Source organism: Lissotriton helveticus, chromosome 5_1 (genome assembly GCF_964261635.1).
Source record: "Lissotriton helveticus chromosome 5_1, aLisHel1.1, whole genome shotgun sequence".
NCBI classification, from domain to species: domain Eukaryota; kingdom Metazoa; phylum Chordata; class Amphibia; order Caudata; family Salamandridae; genus Lissotriton; species Lissotriton helveticus.
Window position 1 is genome coordinate 1,990,788,026 of NC_136065.1, and position 27,476 is coordinate 1,990,815,501.

Genomic DNA, 27,476 nt, shown 5'->3' on the forward strand with positions numbered 1-27,476 from the left:
CCAGCAACCCTCAGCACCTCCAGAAGGTATCCCCAGTCCAACAAATCGAATGCCTTTCTAAATCTATGGACACCAGAGCTAGCTCCTCGTTGCTGTGTCGCACTTCTTGCAGGATGTGCATCAGTCATCTAATATTCATACCCGTGTTGTTGGTTGGTATGAGCCCACACTGGTCCTCATGAACTAGGTGTACCATATTTGGGGCCAGTCTGGCTGCCAGACCTTGCTCAGTATTTTCATGCCTGAGTTTATAATGGTGAGGGGCCTATATACTGCCGGATCTCGTCGTTCCCCCCCAGGTTTGAGTAGCATCTCCTTCACACATAGTCAGGGGCAGCAGCCCCATTGCAAAGGACTCCTCATACACCTGTAGCAAAGGCTGTGCCAGCTGACACGAATAAGCTTGAAAAAAGGCCACCAGAAAACCGCCTGCTGCATGGGCTTTGGTTCCTGGTATGGCCAGCAGGGCCTCCTGGATTTCGCCAACAGTAATTTTAGTGGCCAGTTCTGTCACGCCCATGGGCGAGAGTTGCGGGAGAGCCAGCTCCCCGAGGAGGGGAACATAATGATCCATGGTCACCCCTGTTCCACAGTATAGACCCTCTGTAAATGGCATTGGAATACCTCCAGTATTCACACTCTAGTGTGGACTAGGTTCCCTCCCTCAGCCTTCAAGGTCGTTGTCAGTGGGGTGGTCTGTTCCCTTCACAGGCTCCAAGTCAGAAGGCACCCTGATTTGTCCCCTAGGCATATAGCCTATGGCACCGCCATGTCAATGTGTACTTCTCTAGTCTGTTCCAGATGTCCGCTATGCTCACGCACTGCGCCCTTTCACGCTCGCCCATGTCCGAGTCAGTCGGTTCCCTCATCTGGATTGCAGCTAGGGCTTTCTCTTCCATATCAAGCTCCCCCAGAAGCAGTCTCCTCACCCCGCATACCAGACCCCTTGTGCCACTGCCTTGAAGCCCTCCCAATTGGCCCCCCAGTTCACCGCCAGGTAAAGTGTTACCAACATGGAGAGTGCGGACCTCCCCACTGGGTCGCCAAGCAGATCTGACGGGAAATCTCCATCTCCTCGGACCTAATATGGGGGATCCCCACCTCACCAAGCAATGCACCGGAGCATGATCGGAAAGGAAACACGCCAAGTGGGTTGCAACTGTGTTGGGGAAAGCTGGAGTGCCCGAAACCAGAACTCTGTCACGCCTACTGTGCGTTCCGTGAGTAAGTGAATGGCATGTGAAAAGTGGAAGAGTGGGAGAGCCTCCTGCCAGATGTCCAGGGCCCCTAACTCATGCATGACCTCTTGGAGCTTTTGTGTCACACTAGGTTTCGTTCCAGATTTAGGGGGGTGCCAATCCAGCTCAGAGTCAAGGACGCAATTAAAGTCTCCCATCCATATGAATGGGATGTCTAGTTCCTTGGCCAGTAAGTCCTGGATGACCTGGAAGAACATGGGGTTGTCAGTGTTTGATGCATATGTATTCAGGATAGCAATATCCCTGCCATCGAGTGTGCCTCACAGAAGGACATTTACATCAGACTCACTGTAAGTTGGGGTGACAGTATGCCCGGGGCCACCCAGATCAGTTTACTCCTGCCGTAAGTAGAGAAGGAGGAATTATGTATTTGGCCTTTCCACTTCTTAGCTACCCTGGCTGAGCCACCATCATCCAGGTGCGTTTCCTGGAGGCATGCTATAGATATGTGATGACATTTTAGGAAGGTTAACACCCTATGCCTCTTAGTACAAGTGCCCAACCCCCCAACATTCCAGGTCAGGAGTCTAAACACTGTCCCCATGGTGGAATAATCTTGTGCCGATGTCTGGTGCAAGCCCCTGCCTACCCATTGCTGAACTTCTATGGTGCACACCTTTAAAATGAACCTTAACAAGAGAACTTGCAGAAATGAACTCCCCCCCACCCACGGACATTGTGCGAGCAACAGTGCTTTCGTTAATACCTGCTTCTGAATCATGCCAGGATGTACACGTCACCCTAATTCGCCCAACTGGGGCCAACACTCTCATCCAGTACATGACAGGTTGTCCAGACCCGTCCACACAGAAAGTCTAAGGTCTACCCTAACCATAAATTTGTGTCCTAGTGCCAGAATCTCCTGGTTCCCTGGGTGGAACCCCCTTTGTACCTGCCACTGGAATTCCCTTGCAGCAGTCCGCCTACCCACTGAGCCAGGTCACTCTGTCCCATCCTCAAATCACATGCAATCATTTAGTTGCTGCTTCAAGTCCCACCACCACCCCAGGGCTGGCCTCCTGGCCCTTACTCCTCAGCTGCATCTGGATCTGCCTCCACCTCCAGCATGGTCTCTGGAACCACGTCAGCTGTTGCTCCCAGCAACCGTCTCTGTTCTCCAATGTTCAAGGTCGCAGGTTCCCCCTCCATATACAAGGACGCAGGTACATCACTACTCATTAGGAATGTGCCGTTGCTCCTTACTGTCACCCTTTGGTCCAGGCCAGGGCCTACTGCCTCACCACTGCCTCAGATCCCGTTGCTGCCATGGAGGGAGCACATACCCTCGGACCACCAAGCATTCCCATACCTCCTCAGGAGTTTCAAGGAAGTGTGCCTTCCCCTGAGCCAGAACCTTGAGTTTCAACTTCCGCTTAACTCCTGCGCTTGTTTGGTGTAGCCCGGGCATATGGAAATGTTGTTATTTTCATAGCATATGTCCTGTTGTTCTCTAGCGGCCCTGAGTTTGCAGTCTCTGTCCCTGTAGTTCAATATTTTTGCAATTAATGCACGCGGAGGAGCTCCCGGTGGAGACGGGGGAACCAGGACCCTGTGCGCCATTTCGATGACAAAAAGGTCTGATAGGTTGACTAGCATCCCATTTCTCCTAGTGGGAATTCTGAGTTAAAGGGTTAAGGAGAAATGGAATGCTAGTCAACTTCCGCATTTTGAATATGGTGAGGCGAGCAGTAAACTGTTAGCTTGGAAGGCGAAAAAAGACCAAGTTCGCAATCTGATTAAAGAAGTAAGAGTTGAGGTGTTAGATTCGACGGTTACGGACAGTAAAGGAATAGGGGCTGTTTTTCACGAATATTTTCTAAAGCTTTACAACGAGGATCTTAGGGTTGAAGATCAGGCGTTACAGGGTTGGTTAGAGTTTTTGGAGCCTCTACCTGACGAGTTTAAGGGTATACTAAATCAAGAAATATCCCAGTTAGAGGTTGAACGGGTTAACAAAGGAGTAAAAAGAGGTAAAGCATCTGGGCCAGACGGTCTTCCGGCCGAAGTTTACAAATCGATGATAGGTATACTGTCACCAATTATCTGCCAGTTATTCAATCAGATTCTTTTGGGTAAGGCTTCTCTGCCTCCCTCGTGGAATGAGGCTAATATTATTTTAATACTGAAGCCAGGGAAGTCACCAAAGTATATGGACTCCTTCAGGCCTATATCGCTACTCAACTGTGATTATAAATTGTTCGCAAAAATTATGGCTGAAAGATTGAGTGTTGTTATTCCACAGTTAATTTGTGAAGACCAAAAAGGTTTTATAAAGGGCAAATACTTGAAAGAATTAACCTTCTCACTTATTGGTGCCATGGATATGGCCGCTGCCCATGATCTTCCCTTGGCGGTTATCGCGTTAGATGCCGCCAAGGCGTATGATTGTGTAAACTGGGTATACTTGCAGGCTTTGATAAAACACCTCAATTTAGGTCAGAACTTTAGCAGATCTCTTGCATCCCTATATCATTCCCTTACGTCCCGAGTGTTAGTTAATGGGATTTTAACCCAACCAGTTCCAATTATGCGGGGGACAAGACAAGGGTGTCCCCTATCGCCACTTCTATTTAATCTATACATCGAGCCCCTAGCATTGAAGATAAGAGCTGCAGAGAGAATTGCTCCATTTAAATTTGAGGGCTGGTCAAAAAAGATCGGGCTATATGCCGATGATATAATTATTTATACCCATAATTTACATCAGTCAATGGAATGCCTTTTAGAATTGACTAAGGAGTTCGGGCGGTTTCAGGTTATGCTATAAATAGAGATAAAACAGAAGTCATGGCCTGGAATCTGAATGTCGAGGGAACTGGATGTAAGGCTGAGATGAGATATCTTGGGGTCAGGATAACGCAGGATATCAGGGACCTTACTAAAGTTAATTTTTTTAAGCTAACAAAAAGAGATTAGTGCTACTCTCCGAGGTTGGGCACATTTACCGCTGTCACTGTTTGGTCGCATGAATCTGGTGAAAATGATGATTTTGCCAAAGATAGCTTTTTTGTTTGGAACAGTTCCTTTGTTATTTAAGAAAGAGTGGTTTCAAAAGTTACAGAGCGAGATTAGTTCTTTTTTGTGGGCATCTAAAGGGCCGCGCCTCTCCTGGAAGAAGCTAAGGAGAAAACTTGTGAAGGGAGGATTGGCGGCTCCGGATTTTCAAAAGTATTCATGGGCCTTCCTGTTAAAAAACTGTAGAATGCTATTGAATACTCCAACACATTCAGATATTGGGAATATGTTTTGTGCAATGCTCAAAAATAGTAATTTTAATGAGCAGGGTTTTTTGTATAAGTTTGTTGACCCGAAATTTTTTTTAAAGGTCAGGTTAAAGGTCTTAAGGGACTTAGCAGAGCTGTGGTTCAGAATCAGAAAGGCATTAAAGGTTCCATATTATAATTATATGGCTTCGATTAGGAACGCACCAGGGTCTCCCCCTGGTCAATGGATGCTTTGGCTCGTCAATTAAAAGAGGTGGGCCCCCAGAGATGGAAGAATTTATTTCTGGAGGGCAAATTGATGTATTGGGGGTTCTGCGAACAAGAATGGGGTCGGAGCTTCTCTAGGTTTAAATACCTGCAGATTCAGAGCTGGTCAACTGAAATGGATAACTTAATTGGAACATGCAAATGGATGAACTGCTGGGAGTAATACGACCGAAGAACGATGATTTAGAGGCTCGTTCTCGCAGAAGTAACATCTGCGTCACGGGCATCCCGGAGACGACGGCGATGTCCAAAATGGAGGATTACATGGTGGATCTCCTGCATACACTCTTTGACCCGCACCTTTCAACCGTGTTTATTGTGGAGAGGGCGCATAGAACCTTGGGCCCGAAGCCGCCGGTGGGAGGTACGCCACGACCTATTCTAATAAAGTTGCTGAATTACCAAGATAGAGACACCATCTTGAGATTAGCGAGAGAGAAAGGCCAGACCATGCACCAGGGGAACTCCATATCATTTTATCCGGACTTTACCCCGCTAATACAGGCAGCTCGAAGGGAATTCCTGCCAGCTAAGCGGCTCCTGCTACAAGCACAAATCCCATACTCCCTGTTGTATCCAGCGAAATTGAAAGTGCCACACGACGGGACTGCGCACTATTTCACAGACGCGTAATCTGAGCTTAAATTCGCCAAACATGTTGCTGGCAGGGGGTCCAAGAAGAGAGGAGATGGAGACGGACCACCATCTGACAGGCTGAGTGACAATGATTGAAGAAACTTTATTCTTTTGTTCTTTTTTTTTCTTTAAATATCAGCAATAGATGATTTGTCTGTTGGGATACATTGGTCTACTCTCCACCGTGGTTATTGCACTGCTGCGTGCTGGCGTGGATGTGTGCGGTCTTCCCCCCCCCCCGACACTTGGATATAATAAATAATTTCACCAGTTCCCGCAGTGTGTGGGGAGCATTAGTTGTCGTACCCCGGCCACCCTGCGAAAGTGGGGGAGTATGCCGGCCTACCCTCGCCCTCTTGGGAAGGTTCCCTAAGGTCTGTTTGATGTTCACAGAAATTGTTAATGGGAGGGATAGGCTACAACCTGATTGGGGTTGGTGTGGGTGGTGGGTGGGAATGGGGTTGGATTGTTTTTTTTTATGTGCCAAAATGTCATAGCCATGAAAGTAACACAGAAATACTGCTAGTACCATGTTATAACCAGAATGGACAATGCTATAAGATTGGTTTGATGGAATGATGACTAACGGTCAGACTTTGAACATTATAACGTGGAATGTCAGAGGGTTGAATGATGGCCGAAAGGCGAGACTTGTCCATGCATATCTAGTGAGACATGCTATAGATATTTGTTTCTTCAGGAAACACATTTAAATGTGACGCGTCGCAGAGACTTAAGCATAGCCGATGGGGGGAGGTGTACTCTAGCTATGCTAGGGGGATTACTATTCTTATCAAGAAAGGTGCTGATTGGAAGTGTGCGTATTCATATGTAGACTCAGAAGGTCGATTCGTCATACTAAATGGAAGATTTGGTGGTAGGGAGGTGACATTTGCTGCAGTGTACGGTCCAAATACGGACTACCCTGATTTTTTCAGACAACTGGGGTCTAGGATTAGAGCACTAGGATGCCAAACTGTGATATGGGGCGGAGACTTTAACGCTGTGATCTCAGATGCTGCTGATAGACAAGGCACTGCTAGATCTTTACATCCCCAAGCGCGCACAGCCCTACAGGATATAATGTTAGATGGGGGACTTTGGATGTTTGGAGAGAACGACATCCTGACTTGATGAAAGGAATATGTATATCCACTCAGCATCAGGCCTGGTCCCGACTGGATTTCTGGTTGATATCAAGAGATGATGCGACCTGGACGGTGGAGGTGTCTCATGCGGCGCGTTCACTGTCGGATCATGCACCTTGTGTCCTCCGTCTGTCCCTGCCCGGGGTTCCCTCACGTGCTTTTGCCTGGCGACTACCCCAGAATGCGTTATTAGACGAGGCATTTAAGGAGGAAATACGGACGGACATAGAGTCGTATTTTGACACGAACGTGGGCTCAGTGGGCACTGAAGCTACATTATGGGATGCCTTTAAAGTGGTTATACAAGGGCAGTGTATTGCAAGACAGGCAGGAGTGTTAAAGGCCATTATAGGGACATTGACTAGGTTGGAAAAAGAAATCAAAGATCTAGAGAGTCAGATATACCTGCACACAGACCCCAAGACGGCAGACCTTTTAAAAGCCAAACTGTTGGAATTTGAGGAAGAAGCAGATAGGGAGGTGAAATTCCTTGGTAAATATGCGGAGGCCCGACGCTATGGTGAGGGAGACAGGCCGGGACACACACTGGCAAATATGATTAGACCAATGAAAGATACCACATTTGTGCACGAGATCAATAATATGGATGGTGAGACCATTAGGGGCCAGAAGGGAGTGTTGAAGGCGTTTCATGATTTCTACTCCAACCTTTATAGAACGACTGGGGTGTCAGAAACCGACAACATGTCGGAATTCCTGGAATCTATTGCACTTGGTGGTTTAATGATAACCACAGATTATACATGGATTTGCCCATAATGAAAGAAGATGTGGCACAAGTGATTAAGAGTCTTCCGTTAAATAAGGCCCCGGGTCCGGATGGTCTGACCACTGCCTTTTACAAAGCATATGCTGAGGAGCTGGCACCCAGATTACTTGCAGTATATGAAGAGGCATTGGAAACGGGCATCTTGCCCCAATCCATGCGGGAGGCTATGATTATTACGCTATTGATGCCTGAAAAGGCGGAAATAGAACTAGACTCCTATAGGCCACTATCTTTGATAAATGTCGATGTCAAGAAATATGCCAAATTGCTGGCAAACCGTCTACAACCGATGTTACCAATGATTGCACTACCGGACCAGTCGGCATTTATCCCAGGGAGGTCGACGTCGCATAATCTGCGCACGTTATTCTCAGTTATACATTACCTGCATCCTAGTGTTCAGGCTGCGGCAATATTCCTAGATGCCACTAGGGCATTTGACTCCTTGGAGTGGTCATATTTATTCTTGGTATTGCAACGCATGGGGTTCAGCCCTTTATTTATAAAGCGAATAAAGCTGTTATATGAGGCTCTTAGGCCCGTATTCGGTTGAATGGCATGGTGTCAGACTCTTTCAAAATATCGAGGGGAACAAGGCAGGGATGTCCGTTGTCGCCGTTATTATTTGCCATAGCCATGGAACCACTAGCAGCAAAGATAGGACAGCACCATACCGCCAGAGGCATGGGATTTAGCACGCGTAGCCTCTTGATATCACTATATGCGGACGATGTAACCCTTTACATTCTCAACCCGGAGGTGAATCTTGCCCCAGTGCTGCGTGAGTTTATAAGATTTGGGGGATTTGCGGGTATATCTATCAACTGCAAGAAATCAGTGATCTTCCCACTTACCGATAGTACGAGGGAGGTTTGCTCTGAGTACCCCCTGCGGTGGGAGGCCACTGAAGTTAAATATTTGGGAGTGTGGCTAAGTCGGAACCTACAGGACATTTGGACCCTGAACTTTGGGAGGGCTTACTCGTGGCTGGAAGGGAAGGTTGCTATTTGGTCTAAGCTGCCTCTGTCTGTGGCAGGTAGGGTGGCGCTGTTGAAGGTGGTCATCTTGCCTAAATTTCTTTATGTATTTGTGAAGTGCTGATACCTCTTACCAAGCATTTTTTTGGGCTCCTGCGCTCGCAACTGCTGTTCTTGGTTTCGGCAGGTGGACAGGCCAGTGTGTTCTGGGACCTTCTGACCCTTCCCCTAAAACAGGGCGGATTGGGGGCTCCTGATATGCAACTATATGCCCTATGCGCGCAAGCTCAGTTCCTTCATTTCTGGGTACATGAGACCCCGTTTCAGCCCCATGTTGCGGTTGAGAGGGATGCGGTGGCTCCAGTAACACTGGCTGTTGCATTGTATCGCACTGCAAGGCGTCCGAGGGAAGATGTTGATACTGCTGGAACACTGTGCTGGGTATGGCGTGAACTGCAGAAACGGGCAGGTATTACGACGCTATATGCGCCATCAATGTTATTGGAATATAACCCTATGTTACCGTGCATGGAGAGAGGTTTTGGTAAGGCCCTAATTGATGCTCTTAAACTGTATACTTTTGCTGATCTTTACCCGGAGGGTACTTTCAGGCCTCCCACTCTAGATACAGAAGAAGGTATAGTGCTGTTTGCTGAAAAGTTTTCATACCACCAGATACGCACAGCGTGTCGCGCGATATATGAGGGATTCTATGAAGCCCCCCGACAATGTTAGCACTGGAAAATGTTCTTAAAACACAGTCATCTAAGAAGTTGGTCACAAGACTATACACTGTAATGCAGTCCGCTCATCCAGTCCTGAAACCCAAGTCCATGGAGTTATGGAATAGTGAATTGAACCCGCAGATGACAGAAGAACAGTGGGGGTATTGCTGTGGGCATTTGTCTGTTTTGTCCCCAAACTATTGCTTGAGATTGATTCAATTCAAGTTCTTGCACAGATATTACCGGACACCGGTCAGTCTGCAGCCCATGCGATTGAGGGAAGATGCCAGATGTTGGAGATGTGGGTACGAACAGGCTACCTTTCTTCATGTGGCTTGGGAATGCCCGCACTTGCAATTATTCTGGGGTGAGATATTTTGCGCAGTGAATCAGATAATTGATAGGGACGACCCGCCGTCCCCGTTGCTGGGTATTTTGGGGTATGTGCGTGACACGGTGCCCAAGAGGCGTAGGTTACATGCCCTTTTACTGCTCTATGCTCGCAGGCAGGTTGCTATCCGCTGGGGTAGGAAACGGGTCCCAGACTTCAAAAATTGGTTAACGGATGTAACCTATGGGCACACTCAATTCAAACTCTTTTGGGAGCAGATGCCTTCCGCGTCCCGCCCGACTGATATATGGGAACCTTTCTTGGAATGGACAAGGTCGACTACAGACCAGGAAGTGCAAGATGAGGGTCAAAATGAGGGGCCGGTGGGTTTGTAAAACTGCTCTATTTGTTCATATGGGACGATGTAATGAGATGGTTAATGTGTCCAATGGATGGCTCTCCTTTTGGCTCTGTATGTGCAAAATGCGGTCTGTTTGGGGATATGCAATGTACTGCCTAAATTGGTTTCTTTTTTTTTATATACCCCTGCCGCTATATATTGTTTTGTCGTTGGAACATGCCCTGACATCTGGGATAAAGTGACATTACTGTGGGAAATTGAAATGCGTACTAGAAACAGGAATAATATGCTTACACCTGTAATATGTGTTATGTATGTGCTATGACTGGCAACAAGCTGGCCCACTGTGCCTTTGTTTTGTATTATGTTGCAAAATCAATAAAGACAACTTAAAAAAATGTCTATGCTTTATAAAATAGTGAAACCTGCAAATTTAAGGCGGAAGCATTTCTTTACAATTCACAGGGCGTATTGGTCTCCTCAAAGACTTTCTAAATTCAGCTCTGGTGGTGTGGTGGAGTGCCCTAAATGCAAAAGTCCTAATGAGGATGATCTTCGCTTGTTTCTGCTATGTCCAAAGATAAGATAATACTGGGAGGCCATGAGTAGCCGTATGTCAACAGTCCTAGGCTTGCAGTTTAAGGTAAGCCCGAGCTAGTTATATCAGGAAGAATGGATCTGCAAGGTAAGGGCACAGATGATAATGCTAAGTTTTTGTTTTATGCTATATTGCTGGCATGGAGAGAGATTTGTAAACTATGGGTTTCTCCGACCCCCCCCCCCCCCCGACAGAACTGGACTGGCTATGAGCCATGAAAGCTATCTCTAAGTTAGACATTTCGGATCAGACCTTAAAAGAGGTACAGATTTTGGACCCCATTTTGTTTTGGGTGAGGGATTCTGTTTTTGTCTTTGTTAAAATATAATATCCAATGATTAAGCCTTCGCCTATCTCGGTTGGTTAAAGTCTTCCTAGGCATAGTGAAGATTCGAGGTTAAGGTGGACACGCTCGGGAGGTAGACTCTCTGTCCTACATATAAATGGGGTCGTGCCTGGAGGAGGGCTCTATCTCTAAATAGCGTTGCACAAGCCTTTTTCCTAGGCCTGTTGGGCGCAGTTGAGTTCTGATCCACTGCTTGAGGAACTGCTCTGCTGATCTCCCCTCTGCCCTTTCGGGAAAGCCCAGCATTTGAATGTTGCTGTGCCTGACTCAGCTCTCCACAACCTCCGCTCAGCATTCCAGGGCCTTCGTTGAGGAGCATATTTGAGCCACCTGCCTCTTCAAGGCAACCACGTCTCCCGTAAGGTCTGAGATGTCTTCCTCTGCTAGGGTTACCTTGTCGGCTATTTTGCGGAGGTCTGCCCCCGTATGCAATATGACATTTAAAATATTGTGAAATGCAATGGTGTGGTTATAACAATCTCTGTCTGTAACACTGACTACAAGTACACAGACATATTTTTGCTTTGCTCCTTTTACCATTCTGTTCATTGTTTTGTCTGAATGTTGTGGGTCACGGCTGTGCCCACTTGTTATTAATGTGTTCATTCAGTTTTATTAAGAAAATTGTTAAATAAATTCCTTGTCCGGCTGGACAAAAGACATAACACTTATCAGGTGTGTGATTATTAGCTCAGTATACCATTGTGTCCACGAGTAGGGACCACTGTTTTTTGTAACATGTAGGAGATTGACATCGACCTAGACTGCCTCTATCTGGTTCTCCAGTTCCTTCCACAAACCCTGGATAGCAGCCAGAAGCTCAGCACGCGAGGGCTCGGCACTACTCTCCATGTCATCTTCATCTCCCCGGTCGTTTGTTGCGTGATGAATTGAGGGGGGTGTACTGCCTGGGCACTGCCTCCCCACCTCCGTGCGCCAGGACAAGGTGCACCGCACTCCACCCAGTCAGTGACCACTAGCCTCCTGCCCAGGAGGTCAGCAGCCCGCTGGCCCCAGCCGGCCTCTGCCCTGTGTCTCCGCTTCTCTGGCTGACTATGGAAGGGGAGTTCAGCCCATGGTCCCCCCTCCTCCTTATTGATGCTAGTGAGGAGGATCAAGTATGATGTTGCAGGGAGACAGGAGGCTCCCCCCTATGGATGAGTCTGGCTGTGTTGTTCAGAGCCCGGGCCCAATGTCCATGTCGCTGCTATGTCGACCCTTTGCTAGCTCCTGTATGCACAGGTTCAGGAGTGTGCCATGCGTCCAGGCGTCCCCGCTTTTCCTTTGGGGTCCAGGGCCCCCTTGTGGGACCCCTAGTTAAGTCTTAATTCATCACTCCTCACAGGATTAAATAGGGGGGCAATACACTTCGGTATGAGCGGATTGGCACCCCCAGCCTTGTCATCCGCCCGGTTGTCTCGCTCTTTAGCCTCTGCAGGCCCTACAGATTTGTTATTCTTCACAGTTGCCGGTGGCCCCTCTTATGCCGTCCAGGCCAGAAACTTTTAGTGGACAACAACGCAACCCCAGCTCACCTTCTTCCCACAGCATGGGGCCTCAGGGATACTTCATCTCCTCCCGCTGCATCTGTACCTTGGGAGCGACCTTTCTGGTCGTCTCAGCACTCATGGCGCTGCAGCCTCTCCTCCACTGAGTTCAACCGTCAATGGGGCCTGTGCCACGCCGCCCAGTGCTTCTACGCACAGCAAAGGAGAGACAGCGCAAAGGGGCAGGGCCACCAGCCTGTCCCCACAAGCAGCACTCAACGGGGTCAGCCAGACAGCCGGTGCCATCCCACCCATCTTTCCTTCGCTCCGCCTCACAGACCAGGCACTGCTCGAGGCCCACTCAGACCCCGGTCTCCATATTCATGCCACAGAGTCAGGCGTGAAGGTAGGCAACAGCCTTGCCACGTGGGGTTTGTGCAGAGAGGGGCCGCGCACTCTGCACGAGTGGCCCAGCACCCCCTGTCTCCACATCCGTCCGGTCGAAGGTGCAGCTAGGTTTGTATTTGAAAATACCTCAGGTTGCTTAATATTTATGGCACATTCCAGATTACAGGATGAAGTAGGATTTTTAGGTGGGCCGGCCGGGAGCTGTCGTGTCAGCCATGTTTCTTGGCCACCATTGAAAGCTATGCTTAGAAGCAATAGCCTCAGGGAATTAATTCACACACTCATACACTGGAAGCAACTAGAACTGATGGTAAGTAATGCATGATGCATTTAAACCGCCTTTGGAGAAATGAGTATAAACAGCACTAAGAAGAAATGTAATGAAAAGAAAATCACTCATTGGAAGAAATGAATACAATCATATACTGGAAGCAATGCTTACAATACCCATAGCAGCAATGTCAACGAAAACACCAAAGGAAGCCATGCTTATAATTACCTATTGAAAGCAATGTACACAACATCCACTAGACACAATGTGTAAAGCGCCAAATCATATCAAGGAAACTATCAATGCAAACAGCCAAACAAGCATAGACCCTTCTGACTGGAGGCAAGGCATTGACATAATCATTGATAGCAATACATATATTCTTATTGAAACTGCCAGCATTTTCTGCCTCCTAATGTTATACACAATTCTCTTGGATGCTGTCAGTTTTCACTCACCTACAACCTTCAGTTCCAGGGTGGCTTGGTCATAGAAGGTCTGAGACTGGACGAAGCAGCGGTACTCGCCTTCGTCAGAGAGCTGCGTGCTACGGATAAGGAGCCCAATGCTGCCACCTTCTAGGCCATCCCTCACCAGCTTCGTCCGTCCCTGGTACTGTGGGATCTGCCGCACGTCCACTTCCTTGCCACCACGATACAGACTCAGAATGGAGTTTTGACGGTCACTCACCCATCTCACCTCCAGATCCTGCACATTGGTGGCCGGGGAAAGGCGACACATCAAGATGGTGTCTGTTCCAACAACAGCAATAACGGGAAACTGGGGCCCGAGGACAGAGAACTTGGCTGCAAAGGGGAACAGAGATGCAGTCAGGAACACTATCAACACATACCGGCATTTCTCAACTCTGGAGTGGACAGAAGATGACTTGTCAGCAGCCTAATAGAACAAGAAGTAGGTCAGCCAGTTGTCCAGCAGAATCAAAACCTCCAGGGTCAGTCACTTGCTGGTTTAGGCGTGCATCTGTGGTGATCACCAACCTTACCAAGCCAAGGACACTTTCAGCACAATCATGCCATATTAACTGACTAAAAATAAAAGTGTTTCTTGAATGAAGTTGTTCATGATACTAACAATACTAGATCGCCTCTTCCCTCATCTACCCAAGTGGAAAAATGGTGGCCTCACACTGCCCTTTTTGGTAGTGGATATTTCCAGATAAGTACACAATTTACAACTTGTTCGTGTGCACCCAACTTCTGATACAGCACTTCTAACTAGCCCCTCTAAGCTGCCGAAGTGGGGTTCCCTGGGGTCAGTTTCAAACCCAAGCTAAAATCTCCCTGATTGGTTAATCTAACTGGGACCTGAATAAAGGTCCTCCCAGCCACCTCATCTTGTGGTTTCCACTCTGGGTGCAGGAACAACCTGCAGGAAGGATGGGTTGTCGTAGGGTCCCAGATTCTGCTCCTTAATATTCCAACGTTGGCAAAGTGCTTCAGGCCAAAATAGATTGCCTCTTTAGGGGTGAGGACGACCTACCACCATATCCTGCTGCCTTCAAGAGGTATCCCAATCTCGGCCTATCCTCACTGTGCACTCTATGTTTTCATACACCCATTAAGGAGGTATGAGGAGCCCAGCAGCTAACTCATACTATGAGCAGAGCTGAGTTGAACAGTGTATAAGACAACTCCACCATGCCAATCCATGAAATTTAGGAAAAATGTCTGCATTATGGGTCTGATTACAGGTGCCTGGAAAATTTCAAGCCCTGCGCAATGTCCTCTTAGCGCCATAAGTGTTGTGCAGGATTTACAAGTTGTGAGAATAGCTCATGAGTGTGATTAAAGTCTGCATCTCCCAATAAATTTCTGCGGGCCAAACCTGCTAGAATTTACTAGCAAAAAAAGACCTCAGTAAATGCCGGGACATGCGAATTGTGATGCATTAAGCAGCTGATGCCCCATATTATGGCTCCTTTCCATTAGCAATAATTATGATCAGTGCGATCTAATCGCTCCCAATAATTTCCATTGGATTTCATTGATGCGATAAATATTACGCTATTTGCTGGCCTCTCGTAATGACGTCAAAGTAGGGAAGATATCTGTTGCTATATCACCTCCCTCCCGTATCCAGGCAGAAAAAGCAGGGTATCCTGCAACAAGCTAACTACAGCAAAACACAAGAGTAAATGTAAGCTCTCATCACAAAGTCATTAGGGGACATTGACACGACCGAAACAATGAATCAGAGACCCAGTTTGCCCTCAAAATAAAAAGTATATAAAATGTGTATGTAATGAGAACATGTACCTTAGTGCTGGTTTGTTTTAACTTCTTAGAGCATGAGGACATATATAGTGCTGTATAAAAACTAAAGTAAACTTAAAAATATATTTTAGATGTTGACATGGGCTCAAATAAAGAGAACCTCATTTAATATGAAACATATTTTCTCTATAGCACGTCATGCCTCACTTCTGTAAATCCTATCCACTCCAAACAACAGATGTTATTATCTAATCGTTGAACTAAGTTAATGATACTGAATAAAAATGTAGGATTATGTAGCACACAGCACATAGTTGTCGTTCAGCATGACTTTGCTTTGCTTACACGTGTGTAGCAGTGTATGCATGTAATATTGTATGTTTGTTGTATGAATGGGGCTTATTTCATGGTCCTTTCTCTTTGCACAGTCAGCTATTGTAGGAAGCAGATTTCTCCCACTTTTTGCCCCCATTTGAACTATCAGATGCTGGTTTTCTACTCTGACAGTGCTCCGAAGCCTGCTAACTAAGCTCTTGTGCAAGTGCTCTGTCCCTGATAAGACTAATTTGCTCGACCACACTACCACAAATAGAGAATTTAGGATTATTAATTGAATCCCTGTAAACCAATAAGGGTAGTCGGTACTTTGTGCATGTTGTGCCTTTACATTGGCACTACTACATAAAAAGCCAGCTTCCTACAGCTATATCTTTCAGTGTATTTGTGGTACTGTGCAGATTCAGTACAAATGTTCATTACTTCATGAAAATGTAAATTCTATAGTCCAGGGCGGAGGTCCCTGCAGAAACATGATCGAAGCACAATAAAGTGCTGGAAGTGGCAGGACGCTTCTGTTTTTTCATACTTTTTCACACAACTATGCAAGTATGTGGAGCTGGAAGTAGTGCAGAATCCAGGAAACTTACAGGGAAACCATCGGCACACACTGATGTCCCCAGAACTCACAACTATACCCACTGTGTATGTCGTTCTAGGGGCTTCTACCTTCTATAGATGGTCCCCATCTTATTTCCAGCATGGAATCCAGAGCCCACAGTGCAATCCAGCATTACCCATAAGCCTCTCTTTACTAAAAATCCCTCCGTTCTACCAGGGAACTGTCAAGGGGTCCTGAAATACAAAGGCATGAACTTACAAGACATGGACTTACAAGAACTTAAAGGACCCAGGAACTGAACACTATATCAGACTATGGAAAAAGCCCCTTAAACTCACAGCAAAATAAAAAGAAATACTACTACAGTTCCACCCTCCAAACCCCTGAAGACAAAGCCCCTCGGGTGCTTCCTAAGTGTCTCTCTTCTTTCTACTGGCAGGAGGAAGAGTTCTTACCTGAAGTGGAGGCCAAAAGGTCAAGGACCATGAACCAGAAGAGATGAAGAGAGCGAGTGTTTAATGCCATCCCTGGAACCCCTGCAAGAACAAAGAGGGAACATTCAGAACTTCAACAATTGATGGTTGATGCCCTATGGACACAGGGAGAATTGCAATGCACCGAGAGAATAGGAAAAAGAAGGATCCCAAGAGAGCAAGACCCCTCACAAAAGAAATGCTGTGTTGCCTGTTGTGTTGTAGGCGACCCGGATATAGAAGAGAACTCAGATAGGTTCTATTACTGATCTAGTTTTTACTGTTGAGGCCCTTTTTTCAGCATTTTCCTTCTTCTGGAGAAGTGTATCTCCCAAAGGAAATGATGGACGGAGTGTTGACAATACAAGCACTCACCCCAGTCAACTGATCTGGGTTTAATCCATCACCGTTCTTTAGCCCACTCTGCCACCCCAGTTCACACATGGCCATATGCAAATCAGTCTGACCCTGTGCCTCATGGAAACAGTCCAGCCCGAACTACCAAGCCGTGCCTTCCCTGGACCGGAAACAAGCTACCGAGAACCGGTTTCTGGCATTTTAGCCGTCTTCAGTGTATCTCCCACCATGCTACCACAAAGCTGTCTCACATGCAATGCCTTTTCTGTTCCCTCGCTTAGGGCCCAGTGTACTTTGTGCAGCTCGTAAACTAACATGTTCAAATTGCAGACTGACTGGTTTGTGAACAGCCTTTCATTTTCTTTCGATGCATCTGATGTACTAATCAGTCACATTAAAAATGGACGCTGACAGATCAGAAAATGATTAATAATAATTTAACAAGCACGGAGACGGAGGCCTGTGAAGTACAGCAGACCTCCATTATTCATGGCAGGAGCCTACCTTCACCTGGTGTACTGCCTGCCAAATTTAGAGATTTCTGCCAGGCAGGCAGATATCTATGTGCTTTCAGAAGAGCCACCACTGCAGATGCTCCACTGAAGGCACTAAACTTTCCTGAGTGGACATTGTTTGTTGTGCCCGGTCTGCAAAGTTTTTTTGATGCTGCTGATATCCCACCCTCAAGTTCACCCTATCCAATCATGGTATCAAATCGTAACATTCAATAAATTTTCTAGCTCTCTGGTTGTTCTGCATTTTGGAAAAGATAACTGTCATCTATGTAATTCCTCAAGTGATAAAACACTGAAAATGCCCGGGTACTAACCCATATTGGGCCTGATTACTATGTCCGCCCAACATCGTTGTGGATTGGAAACCACCAGACCACAGGTCGGCGGTTCCGACCACACAATTTGGATGCAACCACCCTATCGGCGGTCAAAAACATAAATTTTTCAATGGCAGCTTGTGCGGCAGGCGGAAAAGGTCTGCAGCACAGGCTGACATTGAAAAATGGATGTTTCTAAACATCCCTGCACTGTGTGGCAGGCACCATGCAGTGCCTGCCACACGGCGCAAGGATGTTTAGCCCCCCAGGCCCCATAGCCGAAGGTCAGGAGGGAGAAGGCCCTGCTAGGGGCCCCAAAGTCACTTTCCGACAGCCTTTCCATGTTGGAAAGGCCGAGGCTGGCTCCGCCATCATTATGGGTTTGTAATTACTTCAGATGCTCTGACGAGCTCCTTGAGTCCATCGGAACAGCAGTGGTTGGTCCTTCCGCGCAACTCCTCCGATTACGATGCGGTGGGTGGACCACAGGGGTGGATGATAAGCAGACCGTAACCATTGCTGTGGAACAAGCAATAGACATGGAGTTGACCAGATTACAGGACCAGTCCCTTGACAACTGGCTCATCAGCCATTTTGCTCCTTGGAGAACCTAGGCTGGCACACTCCTCTGCCATCATGATGCCCACTTGACCACCTACAGAAAGAGGTTGAGAGGAAAAGAGCTAAGAATGTTGAAAAGGTGTGTCAAACAGAGGTGCTTGGTATAGTGGTGTATGGGTAGGTGTGCAGCATTCCAGAAAGAAGTTCAGGATGCTATCAGGAGCACTTGCCGTAGCAGATTAGAAGGTTGTCATGGTAATTGCTGAGATATGCATTTTCTTGAGTTAAGATGAATAGGAAACAAGTGACTTGTCTCTGGACCTTCTTGAGAATGAGATACTGCTGAGGGAGGTGACAGAAGGACATGATGACCATGAAAAATAATACAGAGGTCGCTTAATCCTGTGGAAACCGCTGCCAAAGGAAAGTAGGGAAGATAGCACTGAGAGAAGGCGTGGGACCAGTTTTTTTATATTCTTTGATATAATATTGTATTCTGGAAATCTTTTCTGGAAGGTGGGACATTTTATGTCAAAGAAATCTTCTCCCACACTGGAGGTGCCACCAGGCTCATCCAGCACCACTACTCTTCAACATCAATGTTCTTCCTCTATCGAAATTGATTCAGTCCTACTGTTGCACTGCTATTGCTCCTACTTTTCTATACAGGTTACATAGCTGCCTTCAAGCTGACCAGCCTTGAGCAGCGCAAACCTTTTTAAAGCTCAATGGAGTAGAAACGCAAGCTGACCAGCCTTGGGCAGAGCAAACATTTTAAAGTTCATTGGAGATAAAGTACAGCTACTATTATTGGGTCGGAATATAGAGTGATGAAACAACATCATGTGGCTCACTTATTTTGGTGCTTCCCGCACCATTTATAAAGCCAAGATCAATGGTTGTCTTAATTAATAATGAGTTATCAAAACACTCTCAAATCAAAGCTGTTTGAGGTGAAAGATATTATTCTCGTTGTCTACTCAGACGAGTTCTGCCAATCTTACCTCCAAATTGTCTGCCATTTTGTCATTGGCCTAAGTCTCTCCCAACTTAGACTACTTCAAGGGTCGTTTTCTAGGACTTCCAGTTTCTAACTTATTTAAGCTTTATAGAGAGTCCAAAATCAGACTGGTCAGCTTACTGAAGAATTTTGATCATGTTTCAAGAGCTCTCAGAACACTCAACTTGTTAGCAGGGGAACAAAGAATAGTTTTTAAATGGCTCTTTTGCATTCCCAAGGAGTTTACCATCCATAGAAGCTCTAGTTATGTCACCCAGACACTACTACAAACTTGTACATTCGCTATAATTGGAGGTGCAACTTTGAATGAAGAAAAAACAGAAAGAACAGGGTGGTCTTTACTTAGCCACCTAGGAGCAAAATTGTTTATCCAGCTGCCATTCACTGCAAGGCAAATCTCCAATTTCTTCTCATTCCATAAAACCTTGTAGTCTCTTCTTTTCTGTTTGCTCCCTTAAGAAACTCTTGCCTGCATTTCCCAATAGAGAATTTAGTGCCATGAAACCAGGAGGTGATACAGCACTTTACAACAACCTAATACTAGAACAAGTAACCGTTATGGTGCAGTTAAATTAAACAAAGTAGACCAGCACACCTGAAAACAGTGATCTGGAACAGAACTGCCCAAGACTGGAAAGTGTGTGCCTCGGTAAAATGGAGCAATCGCATATTCCTAGCCCAAGAGCCTCACAGCGAAAATGACTGAGCAACTATATGATATACTCTCTTGGGGGGATGCCTCTCGGTTCACTCAATGACCTATCATTCATGGTCAGCATGTGTTTGGGAGGGACTGGGACACAACTAGAGCTGAACTTTGGGGGAGTGGCTAAAAGGTCAACCAGTAGAGGAGGGGCTAATAATTCAATCAATGCAGGGGAGCTATCGTTGGAGCCAATACATTTTAAATACATTGATCAAAACTGATGTAATAACAAACTTGTTTTAGTGGATTTGAAAATGTTTATAGGCTACTGAAAGACATCTTTAAAAAGGGGAATGAGTGAAACAACCAAAATTCAGCTTCTACAGATTTCAAACCAAAGCACTTTAGAACCTGTTTTTTTGCAAGGATTATTTAAATACAATGACCCTTTTTGACGATTCTCTGAAAAAATCCTTCTGTGAAATGAGGAGCTTATGAAATATTTATAATTTCATCTTCAGAAAGACACTTCTATATGGCCGATAATCAAAGGTACATTTGCGAGGGCATATCCGACAATATGGCTGACTAGTAGCTCTCCTGTTTATGAATCAGCCTGTTTTCCTGCCATCAGTGACACATCTGATCCAGTAACAAAGGCCTGACCGTTGGGGAGATAAGAGGCTGTTGACAGGGTGGAGGATGATCCCTCCCCGACGTCGTCGCCGCCCCTGGAAGCGAAACTGCTCTGTTCCTCAACATGGCAGGGGGAGAACTGTGAGCATGATTGCAGCGCCCCTTGGGGGCTAAAGTTGCGGAGGTGAGAATGGGGGTGAGTTGTTGGGGCTCTGGGTCCTCCTCCCGGCTGCTTGGGCTGACGGATGATCCCGTAGAGACGTCTGACCCTTGGCGGAGACTGTGCCTCCTGGCCGGAGACAGATGCGGAGAGAAGGGGCCTGTGCGACCTTGTTCGTGAGGGCTCTGGTGCCTGAGACACCCCTCCGGACCTCCACTGGGAGCCACGCCGGAATGGTGGTGCCTCTCTGAGTGGAGATGAAGCAGAGACTGGTGAGGGGAGAGGTGTGTCCGAGAGGCTGTGGAAGTGAAGTGAAACTTCGCGGCCCGGAAAGCGTCATAGGGAGGGAGGAATGGTGGCCTACTGGGGTCTACTCCTCTCCGATCGGGGTTGCGTCGCCTTGCCAGATCCCCACAGCTAAGATCCTGCCTGAAGGGGCTTTTCGAACCCATGGCCGCGATGGTGAGGACCGGCCGAGACTGTGGCGGTGGCAGATAGTGACTAGCCCCTGAGTCAGGTTGCTGGGTGAGGGCACAGCTTATACCCACTAGCTGCAGATCAGAGAGAGGAAGCCTACGGACTCCAGAAGCCCTGGTAAAGAAACTGTTTGGCTGGGCTGCTGAAGGAGGCAGTGTCGGAGGGACCCTGGGCCCTATGATTGACAGGCACAGGCTTGAGATTGTCTCCCCGGTGAAGAGTGGCTTCTGGCTGCAGCGTGGGGGTGTCTAATAGTTATGGTTCCCCCCTCTCTCGCCATGGAAGACTCAGTGGAACATTGTAATGACCCGATGAACCGGACATCATCCAGAGACCCACAACCCGAAGGTGGCCCCAGATATTTACATTACGCCACACTGGGGCAGCGAAAAAGACTCCATCCCCGGAGCACAACCAAACCCTGGGCCTTGGTGGACAGGATTATTGCTGCGCTACCTGGATGGGGCTCCCCAACCGGACACGCGGTGGGGCTGCTGCTCTGTGGTGACACACATTTTGGGGACATGCTCTGAACCTCCTTCTCCTGAGCCTTCCTACATCATACAAGACACAAAAGAGATAACCAGCAGAGGTACATAAGCGGCCCACCAGTGTTCCCTGACATTCAGCAGTCACTTCACGCCCATACATTATGGCCAGGGACAAAGAACCATGACCCACGGAACAGGGGAAAATGGACCAGAATACCAGGGTCATGGCCCCTCAGCCCGGAGCAGAGGGAGAGACACCACCCATGCCTGATAATTAGGCAATCTTACAGGCAATACAGTATTTCAAGGAGGTGCTAGAGGGGAAAATAGTTGAAATATGTTCAGAAGTCACCTTACTCTGCCAAGATCTGCGTAACGTTTTGGCGAGAGTGACCCAGGCGGAAAGCCGCATATCAGAGGTGGAAGACACAACCCATATTCTCTGCAAAGAGGTCACAGAACTCACACCTACCCTCAAAGATGTCTTCTGGAGGGTGGATGATACTGAAAATCATACATGTACAAATAATCTACACTTTGTGGGTTTTCCAGAGGGTACTGAAGGCTACAATACAGGGTGTTTCCTGGACAAATGGCTTAAATAGTCCCTTCGAGCTGCACAATTCTAGTCTTGGTTTGTTATTGAATGAGCCCACAGGATGCCCAATAAAAAAACACCACTGGAAGCACCCCCTTCGGCCACTAATCACTCGCTTCCTAAATTATCAGACTGAGACCTGATACTTCTGGAGATATGACACGCCAATTCCAAAATCATGGTCTTTCCCGACAACTCCTGCGAAGGGCAAAAATATTGGCAGACCTTTGACTCTGTTAAAAAAACTGCGTCCCCTCCACATTGAATACATGCCACCTTTACTGGCGAAGCTTAAGGTCATCTTTGAAAGTAAAACGTTCTTCTTCCTGATGCCGGAGGAGGCATACACCTGGATAGAGGAGCGTCATCCCCTGGAAATGAGGCATAAATCATTAGGAACTTCCTGCCTTGCCATACCGTGGGGTTGGGCTTGACCCAAAACTCAGAGAGCGGGGAGGGGAGAGGACCCTGCGTTGGCGCCACAAATAGAAAGCACCCTGGGACACCTCTTGTGGCGAGACAGCATCTCTCCGGAGCTGACCCTTCATCGGACATGGAGGGGGAACTGTCACAGAGGCTAGATAAAAGAAAGCAACCTGGTAACAGGAAACATGCCACCCCGGACCTGACAGAGCACAAACTTACACTGGAATCCAACAGTGATCATCCACTATTGCAGGCGATCACCCACATAGAGGATGTACCCCAGGACGCTACCTCCCAGGATCCTGATTTGACAACAGTACGAGATGATGGTGGCGATTAATATAAAAAATTATGTAAAAAAGAAAAGTAGGATAAATTAATTGATGGGCAGGTTAAAGGATGGAGAGAATGCAAAGGTAAAACGATGGATGGAAGTGCAAAAGGAAGAATAGAGGAAAGATGAAAGGATAGACTGAAGAGTGCAAGAATTGATAAGTGAAAGTCTGAGTGAATGGAAGAATAGACAGACATGTGAAAAGACAGAGGTAGGAAGAGAGAAACTATTGATGAGTGTGAATATGGATAGATACATCAATATATTGGTAGGTGAAAGAATTAATGTATGTATAAAATGGTGAAAAGATGGATGAATTGAAGAGATTAAATTGGATGTGTCAGTGAATGGAACAATGAAAGGTTGAACAGGTTGACGGATGGAGGGATGGATGGAAGGGCGAGATTATTGTTAGATGGTCTCTCAGAAGTTAGAAGTTCTATTTATGAGAACATGTATCTGGTGTCCCCTGCATTCTTCCCCTTGGCCTGTGTTTTGGTATGTTCTTGTGGAATGTTGCAATGCTTGTACTTGAATGGAGAGCTATGAATGGGGTAAGCAGACAATAGATATGCAAGTCTAACCAAGCTGCTTTCAGTGGCTGGAGTTTCCTTTCCCTGCAATAAATAGCTAGTTTACTTTGATGGTGGAGTTGTTGTTTACTTTCCACACTGGCGACGAGTTGTTGAACCTGCCAGTTTCTTCATTTGAAAACTTCAACACTGCTTTCCCATTGACCCTGGATGACCTCTCAATGCGATGTGTTTGTTTTTTCGAATGAGGCATTTTGACTTGTATTAGCATATTTATTGTGGGCCTTTCGGATACAACATTTACCAGCCATTTGCTTTTTGTTTTTCTTCTGAATTTTCGGATTCACCCATTGGGTAGCATGCTGTAGCCTCCTCGCTCGTTTCCTTCCTCTGAACTTAAGCGCCCTTGCCCTCACATGCTTCTGCCTGCTGCTCTATCTCGCTCGCTGGTTTGATTTCAGCTGATAGCGGAAGTTCCAGTCCGTGGTTTCACGCTGACCGCCAATGCCACCGCCTCGCAGCCTTGCAGCCGATTGTAGACGAGCGAGAAGGAAGACGCCGATACCGGTGGCTCCTGACCCCAAGACCCAAGCCTGCCACCTGCCTGGTCCCCACACAGCGGGGGTCCCTACACAGCACCCACATGGGCGGGCGGCCGGCAGAGCGTGGTTCCCTCTCCACAGCGTCTGCCGCCTCAACTTCCAACCGCTGCATCAGCGGCAGCACCTGCACAGGGGGAATTATGGAGCACAGGTGAGCAGCATACAGGCTAACGGTAAACGTGACCACCATTAGTTCCTGGCCGCAGGGAGTGTGTGCCCTTGGCAGCCTCACGGAGGCGGCCCGATTAGATCGGGCGCAGACTATGATCCGCCCTGCGAGCCCCACTTGCCTCTCTCCATCTGCTCCCTGCTCCTTTGCTATCCAGCTAGGGATAATCCTACACCTTAGGAATAGCACATAACCATGCCCTTCTTCAAAAGCCATATCCCTGCAATAGCCCAGCATTAACAAGAGAAGTAACTCCATCAGCAGAAGTACACAAACGGAAAGCGAGCGACGTGGAGCAGTTGGGCACTTGGAGGAGCACCCCGGAGTGCTCTGACACCCCAGGCACCAGTCCCGTTCCAGCAGAATCAACAGCAGCCTAAGGCAGGGACTAACAACAGCAGACACAATTCGAGGGTGTGCCGATTCTCACCTCCACCCCGCTACTACTCCTTCAAATCCTGGCAAATCCTGGCAAGCCCAGCAAATCAATAAACCCACTGTGACCAATGACTCCACAGTACATTTGGCCGGTCAGCCTCTCAGCCAAATGGCCTAGCCTCATTAGCGCGTCACTCAGCAAAATGGGTCCCAAAAGAAAGGGCCGACTGCACACGGCCCCTGAGGAACTTGCTAATAGTCATTCCTCTATCAAAAAGATTACTAGGAGCAAATCACTAACAGAAAGCCTAAACAAAATGCCTCAAGACGCAGAACAAATGGGGGCGATCAGATACTTCTACAAGAAAAATGGCACCCCCAGCACCAACCAGGACACCACCAAGGGCTGGCAAGTGCAAGCAGCCCAGGACACACCATCCCATGGCCACAACCCATGCATCGTTCCAGAGAGCAGTTCCAAAAGGCCACACGGAGGGCCCTCGCTTACACTTTCACACCCAAGGGTGCACAGCAATGAGCAGGAAACGGTTGACTCAGCATGCATGCAATTCGATTACGTGCAGACCAATGGACTATCCAGTGATCATACCCCTTAAGGAGCACAACCCCACAACTGGCAACTGGCAAGAATCACGAGACAGCTCTGATCAAAGAGGAACATGTCGCAGTGACAAGGGTGCAAATCCACCAGTCAAAAGGTCACGGCCACGGGCTAGACCTCCAGAATGCGAAGAGTACTGTGCCCCCACCAATGCCTGCAAGCCCTGCCCACGGTCGCATTCAGCTGACCTGTGCCTAGAGTCTCCAGCGGCAGGAGTGCTCACATCTTTGTTCCTCCAAAATCTAGACCAAACTATTGAGAGAACATTAGAACTAACCCCCAACCTTGCTGGGGTTGGGGCTACTAGAGCCTCTACGGGTCTCCAACAAAAAAGTAGACCACAATACCCCCAACTATAGAGTAAACGCAGACCTGCAGAAATCATCCATGACTGAAACAAACAGCGCTACCAATAGAGCACTTCTGTGGCAGTCATCTAATATTGAAGACAAAACAGATCTCCTGCAATCGATTGCAGGCCGCCTAGTCAACATAAGCTCCAGGGTGGAAGAACTGGAAAATAGGATCACCCAGTACCTGCTCTCCAACCCGGGGGAATGTTCCTGTTCCTGCTCAATCCTCATGGAAAAATGGGCGTCTCTTCCTGAGGTCCTAGCGGGCATAGTAGAGATAGCCAAAGGAAGCAGGGAAACGCTTCAAGCAAGACAGATGATAGGGCAACTGCTAACAGCTATCTTCAGACGGCGAGACAAACAGAAGGAGCCCTATCCAGCCCGAAGACAACAGTCGGACCAGGCCAAAAAGTGGCACACAGGATCGATAATTCCACCCATAGATCCAAAGTAGCCCAAGGTACACAAAGCCCCAACAGTGGGGGAAGTAGGGGTAGCGATGTCCTGGCAATTGACTCACAAAAACCTACACCCAGCAAAACGGTAATTCCTGAACCCACTCTATAAAGGAGAGCAAAAAAGAAGCTGAAGAAACAACTGAAAAAAACAAAGATAAGAGGGAGACAATAGCAGCTAAGGAAGACCAATGACTTACCCCCACAAGAGGCCGCAAAGCTTGCCAGCTCTACCCAAACTTAATAGCCAAAAATTGGGGTAAGAAGGACTCTTCCATCGCCCCATCCCCTAGAGACCAGCAAACGTAGCCAATTTTACCATGCAAACCCACCGCAATGGGCCAAAAGCCACTTGGAAGTTCAGGACGGCCCACAGGCAGTGAAATAATAGCGGGAACAAGCTCTGCACCTGCGGAAAAACCCCTCCAGCCAGCGAAGGTCACAATACCGCTGCAGCCGGATGGTTCAAAATCACTCCTGCTAAGCCCTGTGCACCAGTCCGGCACCAGGAGCAATCAAGGCCATAGCAAGAGGCCACAAGTAGGATCTGCCCTAAGCAAACAAGGAAGCATAAGCCTTGTATCAATCTCGGCAGAGTACGCCCCAGGAAGGGGAATAGCGGCCCAAACCCCTGGCACACCAACACTTGTCCATGAGGTAGTCCTCACCCCGAGATTCCACAGCACGGAACAGCACGACGTTCTAAACCGGTGCAATATCCTTCGCCTTTTTAAACATCTTGCCACCCTAGACCAGATACAAACTGGGTGAGATTCCTGAGCATCAAGGGGGACACACATGGCGATTCAACAGTGGTGGACCTGAAGCAAAAGGAAATATTACAAGCCGTCCTGAATAACTCCACACTACTCGCTGACTGAGGCATTGATGTTCAGACTCTGTTACACCCAAAATATCCACACGTCTTAGCACCAGACAATCAATCGATCAATCAGGGGTTTATAAAGTGCGCTACTCACCCGTGAGGGTCTCAAGACGCTGGGGGAGGTGGTGGAGGGGGGAGAAGCTCCGGATCAGTCGAAGAGCCAGGTCTTCAGGTCCTTCCTGAATGTGTGCAGGGTCGGGGAGCATCTGATGTTTACTGGGAGCTTGTTCCAGGTTTTGGCTGCGATGTAGGAGAAGGCTCTCCTACCTGTTCTGTTTCTGCGGATGCGGGTGCGAAGAGGAGTAGAGAGATGGGCCGGTAGTATTTCAGGTCTGTAGGGTCAGCCGTGGTTTCTTGAGGTGGGGTTTAACCTCCGGCCCGCTTCCAGTCTTCTGGGAAGATGCCGGATATGAAGGAGACTTTGATGGTCCATCCTAGTTCGGGTGAGATGGCGGCGGCGGCCCTGTGGAATATGTGTGGTGGGCAGGGGTCCATTGGGGCTC

General features: G+C 47.7%; 1 protein-coding gene across 1 annotated transcript in view; it reads right to left on the bottom strand.

Annotated features, from left to right (window-relative positions):
• The window catches only part of LOC144756141 (butyrophilin subfamily 1 member A1-like), a 249,173-nt gene that overhangs the window by 185,190 nt on the left and 36,507 nt on the right, over positions 1–27,476 (bottom strand). The window contains exons 2-3 of the mRNA XM_078645707.1: positions 16,419–16,499; positions 13,287–13,634 (exon numbers count right to left, since the gene is read on the bottom strand). Coding sequence (XP_078501833.1) covers positions 13,287–13,634; positions 16,419–16,488 — 418 coding nt within the window. The 5' untranslated portion in view covers positions 16,489–16,499. The remainder of the gene's footprint in view (positions 1–13,286; positions 13,635–16,418; positions 16,500–27,476) is intronic.